General features: G+C 41.9%; 1 protein-coding gene across 1 annotated transcript; it reads right to left on the reverse strand.

Annotated features, from left to right (window-relative positions):
* Positions 1-258: 258 nt before the first annotated feature.
* Positions 259-684, reverse strand: LOC124592456 (molybdenum cofactor biosynthesis protein 1-like). The gene has a single exon (XM_047131837.1). The coding sequence runs from the start codon at positions 682-684 to the stop codon at positions 259-261; it is 426 nt and encodes a 141-aa protein (XP_046987793.1).
* Positions 685-1,692: the final 1,008 nt, after the last annotated feature.

The raw sequence follows: 1,692 nt of genomic DNA on the forward strand, positions 1-1,692 counted from the left end.
TGTTTTTGTGTGTAATTTATCTATAGTGTACTACAAAAAAACTGGTTAAGGGTAAATCACATTTTGAAAAGCTTTTGTAAATGGGCAACTTGACAAATTATTTTTAATTAAGTTTCTCTCTTTTTCGAAATTAAAGGTGCAACTTATATTCAGGCCAATTCGATGTGTATATAATTTATGATAACTATGAACAGACTTTGAAATTTGCCTACATCACACCAGGTATACTTAACTTATTTCACTGCCCCACACAGATGCTCATGTCCGGTGGAAGTCTCCTCTAGTTCCCCCACTTTTGGCCAGAAGCATTATTTCAGATATCACAATGTCATGACTCACAGCTTTGCACATATCGTACACTGTTAAGGCAGACACCGATACAGCAGTGAGAGCTTCCATCTCCATGCCCGTCTGCCCTCTACACTTTGCCGTGCCAGTTATAATCACACAGTTGAGAGCAGAGTCCAGTTCAATGTCCACAGCCACAGAGGATAAAGATATGTTATGACACAGAGGGATAAGGCTGGACGTCTGCTTGGACCCCACAATTCCCGCCAGGCGAGCAATGCTAAGTACCTTCAGGCCATTTTCTCGTATGAGTTTCATCAGTTTGGGTCCCACAAAAACCTTTGCTCGTGCTGTAGCAGTCCGTTCTGTCACCAGCTTCGAACCCACGTTGACCATTTTCGCCCTGCCAGACCGGTCAACATGAGTCCGACTTTCGGACTGTGCTCCCAAACTGCAGAAACGGCAAGAGAAGACAGAGGGCTGTGCTCTGTGTGTTTGTTTTGTTAGGAGTCCTGCATTGCACATAATGCTTGGGGCACAGGGAAGCAAAAGAAACTGTTTTCTAGATTCAGTCACTACACTCAAATTACGTGACAACAACTGAGACATCTGTGTATCCGACACAAACAGGGGCGAAATATTGGTATCTGAGAAGAAGTACTTTTGAAAATCTTGTTTCTGAAGGTTTAACAACTTCCGACTTTGTGCCTTCATGACATCACTACAGCCATCAAGTTCAGGGCCACCTGGAACAAAAATACAAGCTGTAACAAACAACTCTTCATAATCTGAAAATAGGTTAACTACAAAAGAATTTTTAAGCATTCATGTTGAAACACCCCCGATTAATTCCTTTACTGGATTTTGGGTAATTTACCGAAGCCACCAAACAGTTAATTATGATATATGACCGTGTGCTTAATGGATGAAAGGCTATTGGTTGTTCTGCTGTGGTTTCAGGAGTATTTCAACCGAATGCGGCTGTTCTGGGACGGAATAGCTAATGATTGAAAGTTTGTCTATTGTTAAGAATCACAAAGGTTGTGATGTACAACTGATATATATTTCCTACTAACACACAAATTCTGAGGCAGTTGCTACCTTTGCCTTACACGTCTAATTGTGGTTATCTCTTTTTATTGATTGCTGATTTTCAGTACTTTGTCACACGCAATACTGATGGTTAACATTCACAACAATCCTCACTGTAATCCATGGTTGTTGCTGGCCGACACGGTTGACGTGAAACACGTAATTCGGCACTTGTCACTTTCTGTTTCTTATCACTTGCGAATCGGCATTAGTGAGAGTCAACCCCACGACGATCAGGGGGACGTGCTCACTCGTCATACTCCAGTGAATTTTACCGTTTACAACTCACTCAACCACCATTCTTGCCCGTCT

Source organism: Schistocerca americana, unplaced genomic scaffold (assembly GCF_021461395.2).
Source record: "Schistocerca americana isolate TAMUIC-IGC-003095 unplaced genomic scaffold, iqSchAmer2.1 HiC_scaffold_92, whole genome shotgun sequence".
Taxonomy (NCBI): Eukaryota; Metazoa; Arthropoda; class Insecta; order Orthoptera; family Acrididae; genus Schistocerca; species Schistocerca americana.

Excerpts from the sequence above, each read along its gene's own strand:
- LOC124592456 (XM_047131837.1), bottom strand. The coding sequence starts at position 684 with ATGGTCAACGTGGGTTCGAAGCTGGTGACAGAACGGACTGCTACAGCA.